This window comes from Cottoperca gobio, chromosome 8 (genome assembly GCF_900634415.1).
Source record: "Cottoperca gobio chromosome 8, fCotGob3.1, whole genome shotgun sequence".
In the NCBI taxonomy this organism is placed as follows: Eukaryota; Metazoa; Chordata; class Actinopteri; order Perciformes; family Bovichtidae; genus Cottoperca; species Cottoperca gobio.
This window is the reverse complement of record NC_041362.1, coordinates 5,869,727-5,893,196: the sequence shown is the minus strand read 5'-3', so window position 1 is coordinate 5,893,196 and position 23,470 is coordinate 5,869,727. Positions and strand designations below refer to the sequence as shown.

Here is a 23,470-nt window from a genome sequence, read left to right as displayed (position 1 = left end):
GAGAGGGAGAGAGAGATGGAGAGAGAGAGAGAGAGAGAGAGAGAAAAAAAAAGAGAGGTACAGATTTTCTCGAATAGGCACTCACATCATCTCTTAGTCAGAGCCTCGTTCCACGTATGTCGAAGCTGTCCTCCGTCGACTTGCCCTCCCTCCCTTTCCTCTCTACGGCTCTCGATCTCTCTCTTGCCTCCCTCCTGCATTCGAGGACGATCACAGCTCTTGTCCCCTCTCTTCTCACATCTCTGCCTTTTTGTTTCTCTCCCTGCATGTCGGGCTATACCGCTGTGATTCTGTTTACAGTATGTGTGTTTGTGTGTTTGTGTGTGCATGCATGTGTGATATGAGAGAAAGAGAGAGAGAAAGTGAGGGCATGATAGAAAGAGTAGGAGAGAGAGAGAGAGAGAGAGAGAGAGAGAGAGAGAGAGAGAGAGAGAGAGAGAGAGAGAGAGAGAGAGAGAGAGAGAGAGAGAGAAAGAAAGATAAAGAGAGGGAGAGATAGATAGATAGATAGAGGGAGAAAGAGAGATGGGGGAGGGAACAGGAGAGCCAACAAATGTTGACAGAAGGTCCACATGATTATGTTTATCTGCATGTCTTCCTAGTGGGTCCTGTATATGTGTGTGTGAGGGGATGTGTGTATCTATCATACGATGGCCAAACACAAACATACACTCTCTGATGCTGTTGTCTGGTCATTGTTGCATATTTCAGCTAAAAAGTCAAGTAAGGGGAAGTCATACATGTTGGAGAAATATCAAAAATCACATCAGACGACTTTGTTTTGCATATGCACAAACAAGAAGCACTGCATGTATCTCACAATACACAACTAACCACCAGTGTATAGCAGGGTGTTCTGCATCTCTCCTCCAAACTGTGTGTGCTCACACTTTCTTATTTGACCCGCCGTTAGCGCAAAAATGGTCTCATGTGGGCTGGGAGAGGAGCCTCCGCATGTGCACATTGTTTACACTTTCATCAGTGCGTCTTCAGCAATGACAGAGATCTGATGAACTATCAGTTCATAGCATCTCTTTTATTGAGTACAGCAGTGTTCTGCTAAAACAGCAAGGTAGAAACATTTTTCTTCAACCAAATGCTTACAGAACAGAACAAATGTATTGAAGATATTTTAGATTTTATTTTGGATAGCACACAATTATTCAAACATGTCTCCTGACTGCTGAATTTGGCTGTTGACGACCTTTATACCATGGTAAAAAAAAGTAAAGAAAAGAAAGTAGAGGTGTATCAATACAGCAATCAAAGGACAAATAAAGTATGTAAAAAGGGGGATGAAAGTTCTCCATTTGTTTGTCATGTCACTGCTCACTGCTTGTTCCCAAGTCATCATATCACTCACTCTTTGTGTTCTTATTAATATAAATGTCACACCACATTATCAAGTTAAAGCAGTTCATCTCAATGACAGCCGGGTTTCCGTTATCACGCCTTGTTATAGTGTCACAGTTTGTCTCGTGCTGTAAAAGCAAAGCTACAAAGTGTATCCAGCTGTCAATAACAGGCCGTGGGCGGGACAGAAGGATCAGAGACTGGCAGATAAGATGACTCTGTTTATTAGGGGTGGATCAATGTGTTGGGCTTATCAAAAAACTATACGTAATATCCATTTCAAAACTCTTTCATTATAACTACAGTATAACCAGCTTCAGACCTTAAAGCAAGAATATTTAACTTTTAAAAGAAGCCATGTTTGACCTGATGGCGTTAGATGAAACGTCGGGGGATCACATACATCATTAGGATCGTCTAGGAACCATAAATGTCTTTTAGACTGGACCAAAGTGGCGGGCCAAGTGACCAACCAAACCACTGACAATGCCATACCTAATTAAAATAAATATCAGCATCATATGAGCCTTCTAAGTTCATATCGGTCTTGCTTTGGTCTTCCCGGTCATAAAAGTTAAACCACGACAGAGGGCATCCTTCTTCACACTTTCTTCTAACCTGCTTTTCCCCCTGTTGCTTACACAAAAAAACATACATATGTCTCTTTTCATACATTTGTAAACACAGAATGCCCTTCTTCCTTCATCCAACCTCTTCATCCCTCTCTCCAACCCTCTTCTCCCTTTAGAGTGCCCTTCACCGTCTGACCTCCAGATGGAGACACCACAGGGGAGAGGGGGTGATAGAAAGAAAATTAAAAAGTACAGGCGGGTTAGCAATACAGTGATAAATAGAAAACAGAGGAGGGATGCAGAGATACTCAGGAGATGTGGCCACATACATATGGAGTAGAAAGAATGGATAGGTGAGATATTACATGTAGTGATAAGGGTTATGAAAGTAGAGTCAGCCTGCCTGGACAAACAAATAGTTCCGGGCTCCGTCTATGCTGTGTTTAATTATCCATGATGTGTGTGTTAGCGTGTGTGCACGAACATATGTGTGTGAGTTTGCATGGTCGAGTGCGTCGCTTGCATTAAATGTCACTGTTGATGAAAAGCATGTTAATAATAAATGATACTGTGTGCATGTGAGAAAGAGAAACACAGTTACAGAGGGAGATGAAGGCCTGAAAGAGAAAGTTGAGGAATGATGAAGAATGATGATGAGTGAGAGAATGAAAACGAAGGAAAGAGAGAGGCCGAAGGCGGGATTTTGTGTAAATAATACATGCGATTGATAATGGATTTATTTCTATGTAAATAATTCTCTCTTTGCTCAGTCCAAGTCATGGACAATGAAATGAGTTTGCCTCAAAGCAACGCTTTGCTCGCCACGATGCAGACGCAAGGCATTAAAGGGAATGACATTATATCAGGCCGAGTTAATGAGGAGAATTCACTCTCCCAAAGTCAATACAGGAGAGTTTTACCCACTCATTTGTCAACAGATCTCCTCCACGGAAGATCCAGCGAAGTTTCAGTTCTGAGTCCATGCACAAAAAGCTGAATAGTCTGGTAATGTTTTGATGCTGACAAAGTTGCGGTAGGTATATGATGTGTGTGTATCAAAGCATAATGACTTTCTATCAAAAGTTACAGATCTCAGCTACTGTTTTAAGATATTTATGGTCAGTCCCATGGCACAATATTACATATGAATCAGTTCAGATAGTTTGGTCATCAAGGGCAGTAATGACGACCGGGTGATTATATAACATCGGTCAACACAAAGAAATGTCAGACTTAGTCATCAGAGTGGTCTGAAACCACCTTCACCATCACCGAGAACCTGGAAAAGCTGCTTTGGCACGTCAGAGCCGAAAGGCAGAAATATTATAGGAAAGGAACTCTAAAATCCTGATATGAAGAAAGATTAAACTGAGCATAACCAGCTATTCAAAACCAGGCTGGTAAGCCTGTGCCTTGAGGATGACTCCAGTATGAAAGCAGAAGGATCAGCTTCTAGACCTGAGGCGGTGAACCCTCACACATCTTCATCCTACCACATGAATCACTCACGACACATCACATTACACAAATCAAAGTACCACTGGAACGTTTGAATCACTACATGAATCATATTTTCTGGGAATATGTATACAGTATGTTACCGTACAAACAAATCCCATTCTCAACATGTTCTGTGTTTAAACATTGGAGCAGCAGGTTTATTATGAAAAGGTTGTCAGTTTGATTTGCATTACCCAATGGGCGGATGGACCAGTTACATCAATCTCTTTAGCAAGGAAGTAACCCCTTCTTGCCTCAGTCGAGCTGTTCTGTGGCCGATGGTAGAAAACAAGAGCAATAATCTGAATGTCAAGCTTCCCTTCGCTCAAACTTCATTAAACCAGGATGTGTCGGTGTCATAATGGGATACTTTCATGCTTCATTCTGAGCATAATGTCACACCAAACAGGCACTGAAGCATCCAAAGTGCCCTTGTTGTCAGCTCAAATACTCTTCTGGTAGGTGAAGTAACACTCGGTGTGACCTTACCATAAATGAACCCTGCCCCTAACCCTGCGAGCTGAAGCAGGACCCTTATTCATCTTTGCCCCTGCTGCTTAGAGAATCTGTGCAGGTTGCTGCATCATTGGATAAAACTGGCAGTCATTCATTTTGCTGTACAACAGTGATGGCTGGCGGCAAGGTAACTCTTACCTGGGAGCGTCAAAGCTGTCATAGGATCCCACAGTGTAATGGCGGAACAGCCTTTTGGCCCTTTCTCCACGGCTCTCTAAACACAAAATCAGAGGGACATCAGCATGATTTCACCTGCATAGTTTGACATTTTAGTAAATAAACATATTCACTTTCTTGCAGAGAGTTAGATGAGTAAATTGATACCACTCTAATGCCTATACGGTAAATATGAAGCTAAAACCAGAAGCTGGTTAGCTTAGCTTAGCATAAATACTAGAAACCGGAGGAAAACAGCTTGTTTGGTTCTGTCTAAACGTGACAAAATCTGCCAACCCACACTTCTAAAACTGACTAATTAGCAGGTTATAGTTTGCTTGTTTAATCGGCTGAAGTGTAAAAACATCATGTTGTGATTCTACAGGGGGCTGTGCGTTGGACTATTTCTTGGCACGAGGCAACGACTTCTGAAGTTTGCCCTCACAGTGAGGTACAGCTCAGTTTATTCAATAACAAAGTGGCTTATTGTCTTCATTCTACATTGTCACACCAAAACTAGCATGTTCACCCATTCTCAGGCTTTTGTGAGAGACTAAATGAAAGATGTGTTTTTTCCCATTTAAATTGTGCTAGTTGTTTTTCGGGCTGAGTCTGCTGTGTGTGTGAGCGTGTTTGCCTGTGAGTGTGTATCTCACCTGATCGGTTATCTTGGCTTCGTAGCATCACTTCCTCCACACAGTCAGAGGGGAACCAGCCTGTGCGACCCCTGACCGTCCCCTCCCAGTACCCGCCCTCGCCAACACTCAACACTAGAGAGGCGGGCAGGAAAGAGCAGCATATCAGGAAAAGGCAACACAACACGCATCAATATACACACAAAGACACCGATGAGAAATGAACACACGCAAAAAGACAACAATGTTATACAGACAGAAAATAAATAATGAAGCAACACACACACAGACATGCAAACCTACATACTCACCAAGACATACATACCTGGCGACACCTTAGACTCACTCACAAACACACACATATTCATACCTGCAGACATTGAATACAAACATATATAGAGACCTTACACTTATGTTAGGACATGGACATTTTACACAGACAAAAGGATCTGGCCTGGGTGCTGATCTATCCCTGAGACTGATAGATCTCCTTAACTAGAGTACAAGTGTTGGTGTTTATCAAAGCTAGTCAACTCAATGCTAATTTCAAGAGATCTTTAAAGTAGTAGTTTGACACTCTGGGAAATGTGTTTATTTGCTTTTTAGCTGGGAGTGAGATGAGCTTAGCTTAGCACAATGACTGAAACCGGGTGTAAACAGTTAGCCTGGCTGTTTGTGACCCGGCCGGCATGTTAAAAACAGTCGAGACAAAACCAAGTACAGCCCACCGGCCGAAGTAAACAGTGCACTAAAATATGTTTCTGAAAACATTTAAAGCGAGAACTAGGCAATGCAGTAACAGAATCTTGATGAATATTGTATCAGCGCTGCCTAGTTTGACAGTTTGATGGGTGTTTGAGCAGTTATTGTCACTGAAACCTGACATTTTAACAGACTGTCTGTCTCATACACTCCTGGATACAGTCAGTATAAAGCAATTTGAGCAAATATGATAAAAGGTTATCTTTATAAAAGTTACCAACTGAACCTTCAACCTATATTGGACTTACAGTCAGGTGTCTATAAATAAAATGTAAATCAATGCTTACATGACATCCCATTCCCTGTGTCCGCTGGATGTGTGGAAGTAAGCATTTGTTTGGTAAGATGTAAACCATAACACCAGGCTAATGATGAAATTGAGCTGTGTTTGTTTTGGATGATAGTATTAGCTCTGGTGTTCTGGTCAGTGGATATCTGCCAGGGTAGTGTTAACTAATGTCAGGTAGATAAAGTAAATGTTCTTGTGATATAGCATCTTGCTTTGTGTCCAAAATACTTTATCAGTTAGATAAATGGTGTTAGATTAAACGATGCAAATTAAATCTAAACTCTGGAATTGTTAAACCCCCACAGTCAGCAGTTTACATATTATAAGGAACTATTTGGGACTATGCCAAAGCCCTAAACAGAGAGGGATTCTCTACATTGCCATCTTCTAAAAGGGTTTCTGTAAAGTTACTGTGCATGTTTCAGTGCCCTCAATTCAATAACATTCAATGTTAAGTGTGTGGGTGTCCAGGCTGCCTCTCTGATTCATGTGGAGATTAGTACAGGTGTAAACAGAATCACAAACACTGAGACACACTTTGAGTTCACATGGAAGACAAAATATAGTATTATGCACACACACACGCATACACACACACACACACACACACACACACACACACACACACACACACACACACACACACACACACACACACACACTGTGTATCATGACATGAAAATGCACATAGTCACCTTTGACCCTGTCTCCCTTATTAAAGCTGATTTCTCGCTCTCCCTGTGCAGAATGTGATCGAGTAGCTACAAATACTCGTCCTGGGACAGCGCTGTAGAGGCGTCTGCGCTGGCCTGCGGTTTGTCCAGCTGTGCTGGCAGGGACAGGCCTGGGTGAGAGAGAGCAGAAGGTGGGGCGGATGATTTCAGACCAAAGTTTAAAACTCAAAGCTCCCTATAGGTACAGGTCCGTCCGTGTTGAACTGGCTTCTTCAGATTTTTGTTAGTTATCAGCTTGTTGCCTCTCACCCTTGTCTCCGACTCTGCCTGCTACGATCCTCCTTGTCTCCGACCCTTCCTCGGGACGGGGAGCGCGTCCTCGCCCCTCTGGGACTACTGGCGCTCCGCAGGGTTCCTGTATGCTTGTAGCCCTGAGAGAGGCAGACAGAGAGAGAAAGGGGAGAAAACATATTTCATGTTTATACGTTACAGTATGTCAGAACATCTTTATAAAAGTATAATTCATTGACATATTATAAGTCAAATTATGTAGATTAATTCCATGATGTTGTATTCGTATAGGCTATCATTTGAAATCACTCATCTATAATGGCCATAACTAAAATACATGTACATGTCTATCCCAATCAAGAAAGCAAGATATAAATTGCTGCAATGAGTACTGTTCACCACTAGAGGTTGATAAAGGTCACCATTATATTGTACAATGTACCTTCACATTTTATCATTTGTATATGAATTATTGGGATGCGGCTGCTCAGGCACTTACAGACCTGAAGGTGAGGTTGTTTTGTCAATTGCAGTTTCCACTGTCAACAATACATTTAAAACCTCAACTTGTAAGACAACATGAATGAGAAGTTCTCTTGAAATCTACAGTTCCCTGGTGTCACAGCCCAGGATTGGACATTAGATGAGTTTAAAAGTAATAAATAGCATATTAATTTACAACAAAGCAAATATGGAAGTCAGTAATCAGTCACCAAAGCAAGTGAGTAAAGGCAATCTGCTGATGAAGGCCATGTGTGATCCAGATGAAAGCTCTTTTGCTACTAAATGGACTTAGTTGTGAGATTGCTGTGTCTGCTGTTTCCAATGTCAAGAAAACTTTAAACCTCATCTTTCTCTCTCACACACACACACACACACACACACACCTGCACAGAGACGATGTTGGTCCCTGGGGCGTTGGGCACTGCCATCCAATCTGGCAGGTTCATACTGCTGTCACTGTTGGCCCGGAGGAAGGGATGAGGGTGGGGTATCGTCAGGGTACGGGTGCTCTCTCGCCTCTGGGGGGCGTACTTTGGAGACTCCACAAAGGGCACTGGAAGGTGAGGGGAGACAGGAAATAATGAGAGAAAATTGGAACAGTTTGTCACTGCTCTTATTGTGCACATCTTTAACTCTACATACACTAATAAGTGCTGTGAATGGAGCGTATTCCTTATTCCTATATTCTATTTTTTCATTGCCTTGTACTTGTTGATTCAAGGCCTGATTTCCCCTGTGAAGATCCAATGTTTCATTTTAGATTAACACAATGTCGCACATTACAGGTTGTTACACATCTCCAAACTCAGACCAGACCTCAGCTACTTACCCACATCTGTATCTCGGTGGTTTTTGATGATTTCTCCCAGCTCAAAATGGCCAGACATAACAGCCACCTGACACACACAGAAACACACACACATACAGTATCCTTTATAATACAGTCTTCAGAAGAATGAATACACAAAATAAAAAGGTGTAACAGACTGTTTACTAGTTCTCTATGGGGGCTTTTACGAAACAATTCTTCTTCTGTATTTTCTAAATGACCCCATTTGTCGCTGCTCTAAACTGGCACTTCTAATATGCATATTTACAAGTGATGAAAACCTGATTTGTGGCTGTGGTATATTAACAATCATATTCACATGGGGAAAGGATTTTCTGTTTTCTTGATAAAGAAAATAAAGAGCAAAAAAAGTACTTCCACGTGAGACCGTATTTTTGTATTCTTTCCACCATTGCACAAATGTTGTTTTTACAAACTGCACAGGTCAGCGCACAATCGGGCAAATTGCTGTGGTTTCTCCCTGTTGTCTCGTTTTATCTCTCACATGCACACAAACACAACAGATTGTCTCAGCTGGCTTTTTTCTGCACCGACAGAGTTAATATATCAAGATTAAGGGGTCACACGCATTCCTGCCACCTGGGACCTCCATGTGCATCGCAGCACAATAATGGTTTAAAGTGAAACTAGGCCCTGGCACTTTCTGCTACGTTAACTTAAGACACTAAACCCTACAACCACCCAACATGCATAATTACCCAGCCAGGCATGCAGTCATTACCTGAAAGGGGGTCTGCCCACTGTTGTTCTTTGTGTCTTTGTTTGCTCCCCGGTAGAGCAGAATTCGTGAACAACTTTCCTGCAACAAACAGCACTGATAAATGTACATTCATCATAAACTATAAATTGTATTATTACTGCTTAATGAAGAAATGCACCTTATCTGTTGAATGAATTGGCTTTAGGAAGCAGAGTATTATCTTCTTTTGACTTTGTGTACATGTCCTTTTTCTATAATGTTACTAAATATTAAATATTCTACGAAACATGATTTTAAAGAAAAATATTTCAATTTGCTTTAATTTAATCTTTTTTTGCTGGGAAAATACATATTTTAATGGTGTGTGCAGGTTCAGGAAAATCTCTATCTCTATGAAGAAAGTGTCTCTACCTTGTTGTATAAAGCACAGATGTGCAAGGCAGTGTTTCCAGAGGCGTTCTGGGAGGAAGAATCGGCCCCATAGAAGAGGAGGTGCTCCAGATGCTGCGAGTTACCATTCTGACAGGCCTGGGAGAGAATGGACAGATTGTGGAGGAGTGATGGAAAGCGAGAGAGAGAGAGAGCAGGAAGATGTGGAAAAGGCAAAAGTTTGTTAGGGAGGTAAGAAAAATGTACCAAAGAGTAAAAGAGGAAGGATTATGTGGTTTAATAGAAGGAACAGAGAGACAGAAGCAAACAAGGATGAAGAACAGACAGTGATATAGGGATAGGAACAAGGTGACAGTTATTAAGTGACACTACATTTAATTAACACCAGCTCCAAACCCAGAGGGCGAGAAAACAGAGAGGGAACACAAGTGAGATCCAACTATAACAATAATCGTACAATCATCATTATATCCAAAGAAATCTCATATAAATGCCAAACGTCAAATTCCACTCAACACACACACACACACACACACACACACACACACACACACACACACACACACACACACACACACACACACACACAGAATAAGATGGAGTGGTTAGGAGTGCTGAATAGACAGATACTGTTGAAGTGTGCGTGATCACACTGAGACGAAGGCGCTAATACCTTTATTCTTCTGTCCATTTCACTGCTGGAATATGAGGCCAAAGAAGCAGGGTGGGTGGGATGAAGGGTGAAAGGTGTCCGAGATAAAAGATGGGTAGAGTTTCATGGCATGAATGGTTTTTGACGTAGACACAGATGCTGTACATACGCAGACACTGGAACATAGAGTACACGGGCACATTACAAATAGGTTGCATGCACTCATGTGCAATACAAACAACTAAAACCCCCAAAGGCAGGACTTTGTTTTCTGGTGCTTTCAGACCACAACCCCAAAATAGACACAAATTAGGCCACTGACCCCACTAGATTGAAAGGTTTTGCACCATGCAACTGAGTTTTGCTGTTAATCTGTGTAGAATGTACTGTACACACAGCACACACGTGATACAACAAGAACGAATTAAACATGTGATTCAACACTTTATGTATTTGCATATTCTCTTAGTATCTTCTTCTGTGGAAAACCCTTTTAAACCTAACTAATGCAAACACACGTACTTGATGTGTCTCGTCCCAGCCGTTCTCGTCCCTGATGCCCAGTTTGGCGTGGTGGTAAAGCAGTGTTTCGCAGCAGGAGGTGTCCCCCCCTGTCAGCACAGTGTGGTAGAGCGGCGTCAGCCCTCGCCGGTCCTTATAGTCTGGAGACGCATCCAGAGACAGCAGGACCTGCAGAAAGACACGGCACAGAATTTAAACCTCATGTAAAGGCCACCCTCGAATACTGGCACGAATGATAACAATAAGGGGGTATTAAATAGTAATGCATCTATAATATGCAATAAAATAACGATGACTTTTATGAGCTCACAATATAATAATTAAAAAAGGCAGCGAGGATCTTAATGTGGTTTCCAACTTCAAGTCGAGGAATATTCATGGAATTTTATATAAGGATGTGAACACATAGCCGGGGGTTCAGAGAGGTCATGCAACACCGTAGGCTAAAGAGAATTCTGTATTCAATCGGAGTCTGCAGTAAATCTTTATGCTGTTTAGTTCAGCAGACGTTTCTGTCCTTTGTGGAAAACATGGACTCTGACAATGTAACACATGCACTTTTCTCCCCCTGAATGAGTACCTGTCTTCTTGACGATTTGGGAGCTAAAGTTCTGTACAAATGACTAAAATGTAAATTTAAACAAACACTTTTAAACCTGGCTATCTGAGTATTATTCTCATTCTGGTTGAATAGGATAATAGATTTTTTTATTCATTTGCATTTTGAGTGTGGGTGGGTGTGGATTGCTGCGTGTGAGGGTCTGTTTTTTCTCTCTTCAGTTTGTTTGCTTATATAGAAACACAGATGAAAATAATACTGCATCAGTTTCAGGCCAAGTATCCATCTTGCCGATGTTCTCCTTTTATGGCATGACAATGAAAACGCATTACTTAATTAGATAACATCATTTGTATAAAAAGGATAACAACGTGTGTGAATGTTTACCAGCAGGGCTGTATGGCGGTGGCCTCGCACAGCTTTGTGTACGGGTGTGAGTCCATCTTTGGCGCGGAAGTCAATGTGAGCCCCTGCCTCCACCAGGACCCGGATGGCCTCACCTCCACCCGGCTCACACTGCACCGCCAGGGACAGAGCAGTCTCTGGCGGACACACACAGAGATTCAAATAAAGTTTATAGTGGTCAGAAAGATTGGTTTGAAAGTCTAATTATTTAGAGGGCACTGGCCAGATTGTTTGCTCCCAGGGGGCCGCTTGAATACTCAGTGGGAAAACAATAAATCTCAACTGTTTACATGCAAACTCTTCTGTATTTACTTTGAGGTTATATTCTTTAACACCAGCAACATTATACTTGCAGGTTAGACAAAAAAACATTAAACATATATTAAACTCCACAAAAAATGATCAACTGTCCACCTCTTTATGCTTAAAAAGTTACATTTTGGTGTCAGGTGCCGGCAGTAAATCAGAGTTCTGTTGATTGTAGCCTATGTGTTTATATTGCTGCAAAGTTAGGTTCAGGGGGGGGGGGGGGGAAAGGGGGTCCCCAAACATAAATGCCCTCCTAAATGCCCGTTCTTGAGAGATTTACCTCTCCAGATTGGTTTCGTCCAACAGGTAGCAACATTAGTTAATATTAAAGCCTTTTTTCCTACTGATGCTTGCTACATGATACTTTGCCAATTATGCTGACATCGAATAAACCAATAAAGCAATTCTGTGTCATAACACTCTTAAAGTCACTTAACACACTTGTTAAGGCTGCTGAAGGTTCAATGGCATCCAGAAAAGTAAAAGCATTCAAAGTGTTCCAAGTAAAAACAGGGAACAGAGCACTAGCCATGGCGACAAGAGGAAAACGACTGAGGGCTTTTATCTTCGAACTGCTTCTGTGGATCCCAGGTACAAAAAATGTGAGGGAAATGTTTTGACTGCATTTCCTCTGAAGTTACCATGTCGGGACGACTGCCCATTAAACGGTTCCCTTGGCAGCGATGGCAGAGAGCCCCGCTGACAGGAGTCATGCTGAATATAGTTGAATCATTTTATGTCCTAATAAAGGCACTCAGTGTGAGCCTTCTGCTGGGTGGGAAAGCATGAAGAAAATGAGAGTCAAGCAGGTCAAATGTAAAAAGTGTTAACAATGGTGGGGATGTCTACGTCCCAGGACCACAGAACAGTGTTTTTTATTGTTATTCTTTTGATTGTCTCTTTGCTCTACACAGGCCTAACACCCTAAGTAGACCCAAGACCTAATAGTTCACGGACTAAGTGTCAACACCTTGACTCACTATGATTAATATAAGACATGTATTAATGGATAATGGTAGACATGTTCTACCTTTGGCTCTATCAATTGTTGTTGGTATATAAACCAGGGTTCATTATTAAAGCCTGATGTCCAAGTTAGCAATAACCATCTCCAGTATTATCTTCGGGTGTAAGGTGTGTGACGTGTCTGACCCATGTGACGCGAGCATGGTTGTGAGTAAACTAGAGCATGTTATTGAGGGGTCTTTGCCAGGGCTCTCTGTTGCCCCCTGGTGTTCTGAAGTGGAAGTGTGTTTCACACCCGTGGTGACAGGCTGTGTTTTGTGTTGTGACACTTTGCTCCCACAGCTTCTGGAGTGACACAGAGGAGCACACCCAAACTGTAAATGAGCAGTCTGCTGCGCCCCCTCAGCACTAACGGGATCTGAATAAAAGACACCAAATTGTGAACAGCACTGGCCTAGATCCTTGACAAAGTGTTAGGCCAACATACTGCAGAGCTGAGGGCAGAAAGCGGAGGGGGAGAGAGGGGCAGAGCCACAGGTCACAAAGCTGCTGGCCACCAGCGTGATCATTTGGCTGAGAGGAGATTGTTAACCGACAAGGGATCTCAAACACATGTTTAAATGTTTGATGGACAGACAATTCAATAAATAGAGAGACCAACAAAGGAAGAGATTAAACAATATATGGGTGTGCAGATGGATGTATGGCCAGTGTGTTTTATAAACTACACTTTTGAATAACTGCAAAAAAAGCACATACAACTGTAGTCTGCAATTGTTATGGATAAATGATGAGGCTGTGGATGAAGTGGACGGAGCTATGGGAAATGCTAAATGACAGAGGGGGGGGGGTGACAAAGGCTCTGAGGCTCTCCTTACCACCAGTGTCAGGGTCCTGATAGTTGGGGTCGAGGCCTTTGTCCAAGAATTTAGACATCTTGTCCACAGCGCTGGTTTGGATATAATCCATGAATTTCTTCAGGCTAGCCTGCATTCAGAGAGGAGTGCACTGCTGTATTATGGGGAACAGATAGTAACTCCTTCTGCCTTTTAAATATTGTGTGTGCAAGTGTGTGACAGTACAGTGCAGTAGAGCACAGGACAGTACTATATGGTACATTAATACACAGATACACATGCACAAATATATGTATATATACACTTACACTGACATGCATTCTGTACAGTGTTTAAAACATGCAGCTGAAACCGTTTAGAGATTCAATTTCAGGACGAATGTGTTTCATACCTTAGTGTGCAGTTTGGCCAGTTGCTTCTCATCCAGATTAGTCTGTTTGTACACCCTGGTCTTGTATCGAAACTAAACACGGGCGAGAAGAAGAGAAAGGAAAAGAAGAGTTAATCCTAACACAGAGGACGTTTGTCCTTAATTCTCTTAGCTTTTGGCCTAGATCCACCAAATGGGGCCTGCAGATTTATTATATAGAGACACTTTATCTGGCTTGCTATCCTCTTCTTCTTCACTGAAAACAAAGTGAAAGAAATGGTGTCGCTTTACAGCAGCTTAAAGAGAGTGTGGAGCCTCCACTGGATCATAATATAGCATTAAAGAAATATTACAATAATCCAAAAACGGAGAACATTCCTGATGAGTTCAAGTAAATGGAGGCCGCATTTAACAAGAGAAAACAAACTGTTGAATAAGAAGGACATCTTGAGGACATACATGCTACATCATTATTGTGCAATATGGAATATTACCTCTAAATATGGTACCCCTTTCTCAAAGGACTGTGGGTATTCTCTGAGCAGCCTCTCCTCCTCCAGGAATTTGGCATCATGACCGTCCGTGGCGGGCTGGAACAGACCATAGTTCAGGACATCCCGCAGAGATTCGGTCAGGGAGCACAGCACCTGCTGCTTGGCCTTCCATACTGTGGCATCTGGGTTGAACCGCAAACATTTCTGCAGCAGAGACAGAAGGAGAAGCAGTTTATAGAGAGCAGTGGTCATTGGTAAATTGGGAAACTCTAAATGAAAAAGAAATTATTAACATTAATAAACGATAGGCCAAGACAGATACCTGATCACTTTTAGAAATACACTAAGAAATAGCCGTTAGGAACTCCATCATCTTAAAACAGAAACAGATTAAAGGAACTTAAAGGAAACTAAAGGAATATGTCAAACTATTACGAATAATATTCTACTATTAGTATTCTTACACTAGATATTCAAACGTTTAATCAGAGCCCTGCCGGAGCACTTCAAACTGCAATCTGCCTTATATGGGGTGAAATGATCTGTAATATTTTGGTGGCCAAACCATCTGAGCCTGAAAAAATGAACCGTAACTAATTAAAAGATGCTAAAATTAGGATGATTTGAACTGCAGAATGAACCACATCAGTACATTTCACAAGCTGAAGCTGGCAGTGTGGTGCAAAGGGACATAGATCAGCTAATTCTCTGTCTTTAAGCAGTGGTTTCCTCAAATATTTAGCTTGTGACACCCTTTAAAAAACCGACTGTTCTAGTTGGGGCTTCTCATTTGTCACGTTTCAGAGTTGTTAGCAGTTCCACCAAAGAAATATTTTCTCTATAAACTTCTTCGGAGGTTTTATTTAAGTTGACTGTTCAAGACCCAAAGAGTAAAAGTATCCATTATTTCCACCAGCTACGGTTGGTCAGAATCAAGCACATCAATATTATCAATCCAAAATGTTTTATATAATTCATGGGGGGATTAAACATTTTGTTTATCGGAGCAATATTTTTTTCTTCTGTCCCGTCCCATGAATCCTCTCGCGACCCCTGAAGTTTATCTTTGGACCCGTTGCAGATGTCCCCACTGTCCCCAGGGACAATCCTGTGGCAGTGGACACTCCAACCTGACTGACTGCAGCACATTGAGGCTGTTCCCCCTGTGAGCCAGCAGGGGGAGACAGCCCCAGAGTAAAGTGGGTGATTCCCAGTGACCTCAGTCAGCAGAGAGGATATGAATGGCAGTATGGTGCAGCTTTAAGTGTCTCCAGTGGGGTCGTGAATGGCCAAATGCATAACGGCTTAGAGGCTCAGTCAGCAAAGTGGGACGTAACTCAGTACACAGATGGCTGACAGGAGGTTTTTGGCACCGCTCTCTCTCTCCTTCTATCTCTCCAATTCTCTCTCTCTCTCCTTCTATCTCTCCAATTCTCTCTCTCTTCTCCTTCTATCTCTCCAATTCTCTATCCCTCTCCTTGCCCAGAGTGGAGTCTCTGACCTTGAGGCATCAGCAGGAGGATTGGCCCATGCATGCAGAGTACGTCCAGCTGCAAGGATCCCGGCCTCTTACTGCATTCCTGCATGGTCTCAAAAACATCTTCTAACCCAGAATGTTTGCATAGTCACTGTCACTCAACTTGATCTCTTACATACATACACATGCTTGTGTGTGTGTGTGTGTGTGCAGCTGGTCGTGTGTGTGTGTGTGTGTGTGTGTGTGTGTGTGTGTGTGTGTGTGTGTGTGTGTGTGTGTCTGTCTGTCTGTGTCCTTAAAAAAACAAACAGATAAAACCCTGCACAGGGGTTTTGTGTAGAGGAGGAGTAACATCACATTTTCTTCATCTATTCAATACAGTGTCTCCGTTCTCGCACAGCCAACCCGGTCGCCACGGCAACCGGTTCATTAGTGGAGCAAGCTGCTTGTTGCCATAGAAACATCACTGTGTTCCCTAGGAGATGGGGTACTGGGAGGGTGTGCATGTGCTCGTGGATGGATGTGTGTGTGTGTGTGTGTGTGTGTGTGTGTGTGTGTGTGTGTGTGTGTGTGTGTGTTACAGCATTGTGGCGAAACAGAGGAGTAAAAGAAAGGGAGGGAAATGTCTAAGACTTTGAGTGTGCGAAGGAAAGAGGATGAAAAGGTGTGTCTGATTATATTAGAATGGGTTTCACACACACACACACACACACACACACACACACACACACACACACACACACACACACACACACGGCCAGCTGCACACACAAACCCACAAACCAATAAAGGATGGAGGCAAACACTCTAAAAATGAATCACTATCACAGCAGGAGAGATTGAAGGTTATGGATTCAGTTATCGTGCTGGAGCAATATTCCCACAGTTAACTTGAACAATTATAAAACATTGATGATTATAATAAAATAATAGAGATTAAAATGTGTGTGATAACTTTGCTTTCGGCTTTAAAAGCTTCAGATAGTTGGAGATTTTACTGAGTCAGCCATGCTGCTAATTGATCAGTATACCTCCAGGAATATGATTGATCCTACAGCCTCTAACCAGCCGGCCAATTAGAGCTCTTCACAGATTCCTCATCGCTATAAGACCTTCAAAATGCAACTTGGAACAGTAAAAAGTTTTCCCACTGATTCACCCAATATTACAGACATGGTTGCACTGTTTGAAATGCAATAGTACAGCCTGTAAACAGCCTTGCAACTTGTTATAAACCTCTAATGGTGCACTTGCAGTTGAGTGTTTGTGGCGCCCTCCAGTGGTCAGGACAGCTTATTAGTAAGACTAAATGGCCATTTGTAAGTTTGTGTAATGCATCTGTACATGAATACTCAGAACACTCCCTTGGGTTCTTTTAGTGTCATCTATTACATCTTTCCTAATTCATTTTCTACGGAGCAAACATTTTGAATAGTTGACTAACTGCTAATAACTTGTGGCACTAAATGTCACAGCTTTTTTTATTTATTGCAAGACAAAAGACAAAGAACAACACGAGGAAGAAAAAAACAGTGAATACAGGACAATTAACAAGTCTCACCAGGGAACAAGGCGATGTTAGTTGTTGTTGCTTTGTTCATTTGATGTTGGTGTGTGTGCGTGTGAGTGTGTGTGTGTGTGTGTGTGTGTCAGGCACAAAGTCTATTGGGTGGATAGGTGAAAGGGGGGGAGGTGGCAAACTAAGGGAAAGCATAGGAAAGAAAAGAAAAAGCTAAATAAATGTATGCTAATACTAATATGTCACAGCTTTTATATAACTTATGACCTTGATATGTTGTTCAGTTTTACATTAAAATCTTAACGCAGCTTTCAGCCCTTCTGTTTTTCTTGTGGTTTTTTTACATTATGCAGACCAGAAATTCTGTCTTGTCTCCTGAAACTGTGATCACACTTTCCCACTCACATACGCCCACTCACTCTGTCCATGATGCTCTTTATCTTCCCTTGCCTATCTCTATCTTATTCTCCCTGCTCCTCCTTCTTCTCTCTCCATCTTTCTGTAACAGCTCTGTCACTTATCTATGCAGAAATAAGAGTTGTTCCTCTCTCTCTCTCTCTCTCTCTCTCCTCTCTCTGCGTTTGGTTCTCTCTATCTCTGTCCCTCTGGCCTTTTCCTGCAAGCCAAGTGTAGGGGGACTTGAAGCCTTTAATGAGATCTATGGGGAAATAGCTCCCTACTCAACACACATACACACACGCGGAGCCATGTCACCATTTAAGTCAACTTCCTCTCCATATTTCACTCTCTTTCTCTCTCTCAAACACTCCATCCACCCCCTTCCTCTCTACAGCAGTTCAAAAGAGCGAATTAATTTCTTTAAAGCACTCGTGTCATCCCCGCTCTGTGTTGTTCCCTCTCCATTGTCTTTCTCTCACTCACCCATCGTGCACACCCATACTTCCTCTCTAATATATTTGCCCCTCTGTTCACTTTTGAGGCTCAACCCTTTTATTAACACGGTGGACAAAGTCTGTTTCTTGTAGCCTGGGAGGTTCAAATATCTAAGTAAGTAGGCGCTGAAATATGTGTGTGTGCCCTTTTATTGTATCTGTATTTCAAAGTGCAAGTGTTTGTGAGGCCAAATCCTGCCTGAGGGGCTGCTGCTTATACTTGAGAGTTTGCACAAATTCATCTCAAATAAACTCATTTGTTTCACACTGTCTAATGCGCTCAGGCAGGCAAACTCCAACTTGACTGCATGTGCGTGCGTGCGTGAGTTTGACAATCTAATAACCCTTCAAACAAAACTGCCATGCCCTCCTACTGAGGGAGGATCATATCAACTCCTCGTGATTCACATATCTGACTGTCGCTGTGCACAACAGTGAGTTAATGGACCAGTTCCTTTTTATGAGCCACCAGTAGAAGAGGAACGATCAGTGCAGAGTACACAGGTCCAATATGAATAAAATGCATCCTTAGGATTAACCCGAAAAATAACTCATAATGCATAATGCTGTGACTTCTATACTAATGTTTATTATAAAATTAGACAATTATTACTTAAACATTAAGATGTAATCCTTATTTAAATGTTGCAGTTAGTCAAGGTGGAGTTGATTTTACTTTACAGACTGTTCGATCTACCACAATGAATCGTTTAAAGCACTGAGTGTCATTACCCAGCAATAACTGAGTTGTTGATTTGCTGGTCAAAAAATGAATAGATACCTACAATATGTTAAGATTAGACTGCATTTGGTTTAAAAGCGAAAGTGTTTTAGAAGATTATATTGCATATAACAGTATTTCAGTATGTCACCACAGTTATATAGTCATTAAAATGTTGTTGAAATACCAGCTGTATGTTTCTAAACATTTTACTGGATACACTGAAGGTTGTATATTAAGTTTTCTTCAACACAGTTTGGGTTTTCCAGAAGTTCACTGCAGACTTCTGGCAGATAAAGTGGGACAGGACATCAACTTCCTACATAGCACCCTGGTCTGTTTCTCTCCGGCATGAGATGATAGAAGACATTCTACTGACTTTCAGCTTGACCTATAAAAAGTTAATACCAAACCCCAGATTTTTTCCACGTGTAGCAATGGCCTAAATCTCCCTCTTGTCAAATGTAGCAGACTGATCTCTAACTCGCTCGCTCTGTCAGTGCACCAGCAGTGCCATCTTGATGGACTGTGCCTTGAGAGAGATCTCGGCAGGAGGCTCCTACAGCTCTGTTAAGAGAGTTTTAGCACCAAAGATAAGTCCCACTGGGGGGAGGCAGGACGTAATACCAGATGTGTCCTCTGAAGGCTCTGTGAGGAGAGAGTAACAAACCTCTTGACAAAGGTCAGAGGGCATCAGTATTTGCCATGTCGCAAAATATCCTGCAATAAACAAAAAAAGTGAATTCTTCTAATCAATATGTGCACAAATACAGGTACCTTAGTATAAGTGCAGCAGTTCCACTGGAACCGTAACATAAATTGTCATATCAAGTCATATGTCGAATGTAAATCTGTAATCAAACTGCCTCAAACTGGATCTCTTCAGGGATGTACAACACTGATTGGTGAACATCTGACATTGAGCAGATATAAATAGATATAACACGAATCACCAGTGTTGTATTCTCTGCATTACTGCATGTGAGTGTTCTTACGTCACCCAAAATCCTCCCCCCTCGATTCATAACATTTGCATTTGTGTGCGAGTGTCACTCCCTGGTCTCATTACAACACAATTAACAAGCAATTAGAGTTTATTGAGGGGGAATTAGCTGACATGTAGAACAGACCTAATGTACTGGGAGTGTAACGTGATATTGCCAAACACCAGTGAGAGAAGGAAGAGGGCAGGAGATGAACCAGTAGAAAAAAGGTTTTTATTCTGAATGTGCAGGATGTGAATGAGAGTGAAACACGGCCTGAAGAGGTTGAGTCAGAACAGGAGGAGGGTGAGTGAGTGAGACAGTAAATGTCAGTGTGATGGTGGGTTATAACTCTCATGACCTTGGAGAGCAAGACAATACTTGGCAGGAAGTCTTTAAGGTTAGGGTTTAGTGCTTTCATATGTTAATGTTTATCTGCATATCTGATTCACATGTGGACCAAAGAAGAGAAAATATAAAAGGGATTAAAAGAGATCAGAAGAAAAACAATGTTAAATTAGACCAATTGGATCATTATTGACCTTTTTGTTTGTCTTTAGTGCCCACAAATAGAGACATTGTGACAAACAAAGTGTATACGTGAGAAAATGTTTCAGACATCATTTAAAACTTTTTATTTTGTTAATCAAAACCCTCAGCATTGAATTGTTTATTTCACTTTAAAAATACATATTCATTATTTAATTTCCACCTCCTTGCAAAAAAAGGATTTGCATAAAAATCTGTCCAGTTAAAATGATTCAGAGAGAGGAAGGTGAATGTGTCCTCCCACGATAGGACATTCATATTCAATGTGCTATTTGTATTCCATCTAGTAAAGGATTTTAAACAGCAGGGATAGACCAGACCTTGGTTTTATTCTTCTTGACATCGTAAAGTGAATGATAAAAATTATACAAGTTATGAATACTGTACTGAATGTCCATGAGATTCATTTATTCCAGTTAATATAGAGCATAATACTTATATTTACATTTTTTAAGGGTTTGTTGAATCTAAAGATACAGTAAATAAACAGAAAATACTCCTTAGAGTCAGATTAAAAAGTCAATATCAATCAGCAACCACACCCTTTCTATGTACTTGAATCTCAATCCACCTTTATTTACTCTGTCTGCTTCAGTTCATCCATCTGGATCTATCTCTATCTAACTATGTCTTCTTCAATCTACCTTTATTCTTTTCACCTGCCTTTCTCAGCTACCTTCTTTCTACATCAATCTACTTTGATTTGCGTCCATCTTTATTTACCTTTATCTCTAGCCTCTTCTTTGTACTTATATACGCTGCCTCCTCTTTGTGCCTCTCCTTCCTAACACGTGTGCCACATTCTACATCTTCTATCTCTGTGTCTTTATGTGACTGTCAAGCAATTTCTGAGGTTTTGACCCCAAGCTTGAATGAGCATTCTGTTCCCAAGCAATCCCATTTATACATCTTTTTGCAATTAAACTTTGATGCCGATTTGTTAGAATAAACAGAGAGTGGTAAACTATTTATAGTTGGATTAAAAAAAAACACTGAATCAAGCACACACACACACACACACACACACACACACACACACACACACACACACACACACACACACACACACACACACACACACTGCTGAAGACACCCATGCACAGATCAATAATAAATCACACAGCAGCAAAAGAAGGAGGAATAAGCGTTGAGCGAGGCATTTATAGAGCACTGGGATGGTAAAAATAAAATATAGACACGCATACACACAGGCACTCACAAATACATTTATTTAATTTTACAGTTGCATTCTTGCTGATGATTTATAAAGTCGACACATCACAGAAGCCTTGATGCTTAAAAGGGAAAAGAGGACAGACCGCTAATGTCTGAGGAAGACGGCCTTCTGTTTGTGGAACACAATGGCAGTCTGGTTCTGCTTTAGTCTGGCAATGAGCAAAGATGCACCCTGTCTTCTCTATCTCTTCTTCCTCTTTATCTGTTTTTTCTCTTTTGTACAAAAACACACACTTGGATGCAGCCTCAGTACCTTGCATCCCCTGGTCTTCATAATTCAATTATCAGTACAATTAAGTTACTACTGATGATTCACTTCAACAGATCAGAAAAACACAGAGGGGGGAAAAAAGACTTGCAACTGTCTGATTTTTCAAAGAGTGGGAGAATGGCGTACTGCACATGGAGGTATCTAAAGCGTGAAGCCAATTTAGACACACTTCTGACGGAAGCTTTTGCACTGATGTGATGTAAGACCGCATCTGGGAAATGGGAAGCAATGGAGGATTGGTCTATCATGATTCTGGACAGCCCTCTTAAAACCAGAAAAGGGTTTTATATGGCATGTTTTATCGCACCGTTTAGAAGCTCTTTCGGGACATTAAGCCAGAGGCGGCGCTTCCCCCTCTGTTAGACTCCTCTCTTCACTTCCCTCTCTTTGACTCCTTCTGAAGCTTTTCTGGCTTCTAGTGTTTTTCGGCTTTGTCTTGCTGTCTCTCTCTGGGTCACCTTGAAAGTCTATCTCACCCTCTATGATCACTCACTTTGCTGACTAGTATTTGCACTTTCTTAGCCCCATGTCCCATACTCATAATGTACTATATTATACTATATTAATATGTTACTTTGACTCCATTGCACTATATTCTATTATGTAGAGTACCGTTACTTAATCATATCATATATTAGTCTGGTGTACATTGTTTAAATAGACTTTCTGACTCTGTTGCTGTGTAGGCATTTGTATAGATTCCATTTTAATTCTACTCTTATTTTAGTTTATGGACCTCCTACTATATATTTTTGCTACATTCCTCATCTTATGTTGTGTTTTTCAAAAAATAAAAAACTAGACAGAACTTGACCTACTTTTAGTGTCGAGGCATGTACGCACTTAAATAAAATACAAAGAGCTTTCAACCCTAAAGTGGTGACAAAGAAAACTGGTTTATTGATCATGACTGTGAACAAAAAGCTGAGGTGTGAATTTATTGGGGATTATTGCCATGAAGTTGACAGATTTTGTGGGTGTGTGTGCCACTGACCGTTTGCTTTATGTCTGGGATGCCGATGCGAAACACCATCATGGCAATGTGGGTTTCTTCCGATGGCACCGAGCCGGAGCTGCGCTCCTTCAGCCTCCTCTGCTGCTGCTGCGGTATGTGATTGGCCGGCTGTTGGTGCGTGGGTCCAGGATTGGACGAATAGGGGTTTGTGGCGTGTCCAGGGTTCCCTGGCCGGTTTTGTCTGTCCCCGGTGGGTCGTCCAGCCAGTTTACCTGACTGCCTGTGTCCCTCACCCCTGCCCATGCGCGATAGGCCGCCTCGCCTGACCTCCTCCACCATCTCCTCCTCATCATCTTCCTCTTCCCCCTCCAGCTCGCCATTCTCCTCCTCCTGGTCCTCGTCACGCTCCTCTTCCATTTCCTCCTCCTCCTCTTCCTCCTCCTCTTCCTCGTTCTCTGCCCCTGGATAGAGATGTCGATTGTTTCCCAGCATCCTTTGTTGCTCCTCGTCGCTGGACAGGGGGCTGAACGGCATCGTCAT

At 41.8% G+C, this 23,470-nt stretch overlaps 1 protein-coding gene across 1 annotated transcript in view; it reads right to left on the bottom strand.

Annotated features, from left to right (window-relative positions):
• The window catches only part of shank1 (SH3 and multiple ankyrin repeat domains 1), a 45,008-nt gene extending 21,538 nt beyond the window's left edge, over positions 1 to 23,470 (bottom strand). Inside the window, 14 exon segments of the mRNA XM_029437847.1 lie at positions 4,080 to 4,155; positions 4,754 to 4,867; positions 6,479 to 6,627; positions 6,767 to 6,888; positions 7,636 to 7,805; positions 8,082 to 8,148; positions 8,824 to 8,901; positions 9,214 to 9,330; positions 10,367 to 10,534; positions 11,313 to 11,467; positions 13,484 to 13,592; positions 13,854 to 13,925; positions 14,327 to 14,530; positions 22,970 to 23,470. Coding sequence (XP_029293707.1) covers positions 4,080 to 4,155; positions 4,754 to 4,867; positions 6,479 to 6,627; positions 6,767 to 6,888; positions 7,636 to 7,805; positions 8,082 to 8,148; positions 8,824 to 8,901; positions 9,214 to 9,330; positions 10,367 to 10,534; positions 11,313 to 11,467; positions 13,484 to 13,592; positions 13,854 to 13,925; positions 14,327 to 14,530; positions 22,970 to 23,470 — 2,102 coding nt within the window.